The following is a 3,356-nucleotide window of genomic DNA, read 5'->3' as shown; positions in this document are numbered from 1 at the left end:
CTAAGCATTGGGAGGATGGCTTTGTCTCCTCAACCTTGCAAAGCTGTGATGAGATCGAGTCATGTGAGTGGAGCTTGTTTTGCATTTTCAAATTCACACCAATTTACGTAGCAACAAGCAGATAACTAGCGAAGCTAGATAGAGATAAATGGGCAGGGTAGACAAGGTTCGCAACTCTTGCATTACCAAGCCTTAAACCAAGGTCCTCAAGAAATCCCGTTGCACATGTAAGGAAACAGACTGGCTCCATAAAGCAATGCCCCGAGATGAGTTGGCAAGAACTTTTTTCTGGGCAAAGAAGTGACGTGGAGGACTTAGCCACGTGGTGTCGTTGAGGGTGACTAACACGACACATTTACGTTGACGGAAGGATTAATAACCTAAACGCTACCAATTGAGGAGAGTCATGTTCGTTGTTGACATCCCTAAAGCCGTGCCGATCTGCATTTGGCCATCGGATCACTGCAGGCCATATCAGGCTCAATTTCACGATCAATGTAGAGAGAGGTCTTGTGTACAACTCTCTGCATTGAAAATCACAAGGAGCAACATCCATCAGATCATCCGCGACCCAATTATATATCTCGCTGCATTTCTCACCACAGCAATCTCATGCAGATCTTATCCTTGAGATGATCCAGAAACAGCAACCGCAATCTCACCATGCGCAAATCATTACAGAAATTCAGCAGCAATCTAATGCTCCATCCATAATCGGTATAATTGTTGATCAGCAACGTCACTAGGGATATAACCCATCACGGAAATGCAGAAGGAGCAACAGGAACCTTACGTATATCCCGTGACTGAGATGCACGAGGAGGAGCAGCAACCGCAACCAGCTGCATTCTCCAATCCAGGAAATCAGAAGCAGCAACAACAATCGATCATCGGGCAACAATCTGAATCTGATCATGCGGAGCTCATCACGGCAATCCTTCAGCGTAGACTACTTGTACTGGGTATCACTTCCTCGCCCATAGATTTTGATGGTGGTCAGCCACCCGATGTCATTTTCCACGTCCGTTCTGTCACGGGTTGCGACGATGTTGTCCGCGTCCTAGCGCATTCAGGCGTCCTCAGGAAGAAGTCTGATTATTTCAGAGTGATTCTTCAGAGCAACGCGGGCGGTCAATTTGATGGAGAGATTGGGGATAAAGAGGAAAGTGTGTCGACCACGGGATCCTTATCTCTACAAGATAGTGCGCCGGAACACGACCTGTTGGCAAAAGTTGAAGCGCACGCAATTTCTGCCATTGGGGGCGACGCAGTAAAGAATATGGAAACGGGATCTGCTTTGTTGTCGGATTGCCCAATTGAAACAAGAGATGCAGAAACGGTGTCTAGCATGGCAAGAGCAGATCACAAGCTGGTGTCATCAGATTGTCCGACCGAAACTAGTGAAGGAAATGGATCGCGGTTGTCGAAGGACGAAGGAAAGGTACCGAGAGGATCTACGTTGTCATCCACTGGACCAATCGACCCAACAAGGGTGTCTCGAATGTCGAGGTCAGGAAGCAAGGACTGGCAATCTGCAACATTCGAACGCAGCATGTCGATTTGCGCGAAGGAGAAGCGCAAGACGGTCAGATTCAGCGTACTGCCTGCGGACATAATTCCCGCAGCAGACCCTCAAGAGCCGCGGATGATGGAAGGGGCAAAGGATATGGCTGATCAAACTTCAAACAAAGAGACAGGAAATGGAGCCGGCATATCGCACACCAAGGTGGAAACTGAAGGTGGAGTTGACTCCCCCGATCAGAGCAGCAGCGGATTGAAGCCAGCGGAGACGGATCAAATGAAAGACAGGAGTTTGGAAATATACAAGATCAAGAGAAGACACACGGAAGTGAGTGTTGTGATGCTGCAACAACCGGAGGTTGCACCAGACGGTTGCAAGGAGTTGTTTGTCGTGAAGAAACTCGACTGGACAGCTTCTGTTCTTATAGGCCTCTTGGAATGGCTATACACAGGGATCTGCCATATCGATGTGGCTGATCTCCCGGGTGTCTACGACGCTGCGCAGAGGATGGTGATGACGAGTCTCACGTGGTGCATCAGAAGGCATTCGATGGTGGAGTATTTGAATTTGGCGCTGAGCAGAGAGTCCTATTGCCAATCGCTCTTGAAGCTATGCGTTCTTGCCGAATGCACAGAGCTCAGAGGCGTGCAATTGTTCTGCGAGGCGTTGGAAGCGAGAGGAAGCGAGCAACCGAAAACAGTGGTTCTTGAAACGGCCGAGTTACCAGTAAGAGACTCGGAGTTTCTGCGAGAAGGATTTTACGAGCTGGACGGGCATCGTCTATGTGTTCTGAAATCATGTAAGCCTAAATTAGACATGGATTCTGATCGAGGTGCGACAGACGAAGAATTCTTCGAAACAATCTCTGGTCAGACTCCACCCTTCCTAACATTCGCAAGACACCTCCAGCCTCCAACATCCGTTTGCCATGCACCTCTGCAAGATCTAACACCCGCATCGATACACCAAACATGGCGTGTCGTTGTGTTAGATGACGATCAAGCCGGCACCTTCCTCTCTTTCTTCAATTTTGCTTGCATTTCTAGCTTCAGAAGCATGTCTAAGATCACCAACGCACGGACGAGAAACCTCATGAAAACCCAGGAAGCTTTCAAACTCCAGATGATCGCCAGATTCCAAATTGGGTCGATCCTCGTGCAGGCTCTGAACAAAGCAGTACCGGATGGGATAACCGTCAAGGAGAAACGAGGAGCCGGATCGTTCATCAAAGGTCCAAGCTACTGCACATCCATCGTGATAAGGGGCGACCCCCACAAGATTTTGGTGGCTGCAAAAGCCATACCTTATGACATGGTCGGCCGATCGGCGCTGGAAATACAAGCTCCAACAATCAAAACATTCTCTGATCTTTTCAGTACAAGCCATACATTCGGTGCAGATCTTTGTCGGAGAAGCATTGTGCTCGTGAAGCCGCTGTACGTGCTGATCAAGGTCCTAGAATTCTTGACCAAACTGAATAGCGATGCATATGAACAGCCAGAAACCGAGAGGACGTTCATGGAACTAACTGAGACAATGGAGCCATTCTGAGAAAGTTCATACGAGATGGAACCTCATTCATTCAAATTATAGAGCGTCCTCACCTCAAATCTCAGTTCAGACATTGAAATCTTGTCATCAACACAAGCCAAATTGATGAATCTGTCACTTTAATGGAATGATCCTTGAGGCTGCGTGTCACATTGTCGATTGTAACTAGGACCAACGCCAACCGAGCTGAAGTTTCTGTCAATGCATGGTTGATTGGATTTCAAGATTATGGAATTAACTTTAGAAACTGTGAAATTAACATTGAAATTTGAAAAGCTATGTG

At 47.7% G+C, this 3,356-nt stretch overlaps 1 protein-coding gene across 1 annotated transcript; it reads left to right on the top strand.

Annotated features, from left to right (window-relative positions):
* Window positions 1–766: 766 nt before the first annotated feature.
* On the top strand, window positions 767–3,073 carry LOC147906189 (uncharacterized). The gene has a single exon (XM_087388710.1). The coding sequence runs from the start codon at window positions 767–769 to the stop codon at window positions 3,071–3,073; it is 2,307 nt and encodes a 768-aa protein (XP_087244836.1).
* Window positions 3,074–3,356: the final 283 nt, after the last annotated feature.

Source organism: Dipteris shenzhenensis, chromosome 1 (genome assembly GCF_047967505.1).
Source record: "Dipteris shenzhenensis isolate YYH24624 ecotype China chromosome 1, Dip_SZ_1.0, whole genome shotgun sequence".
In the NCBI taxonomy this organism is placed as follows: Eukaryota; Viridiplantae; Streptophyta; class Polypodiopsida; order Gleicheniales; family Dipteridaceae; genus Dipteris; species Dipteris shenzhenensis.
Note: the sequence above shows the minus strand (reverse complement) of the source record. Positions and strands in the feature narration are given on the sequence as shown.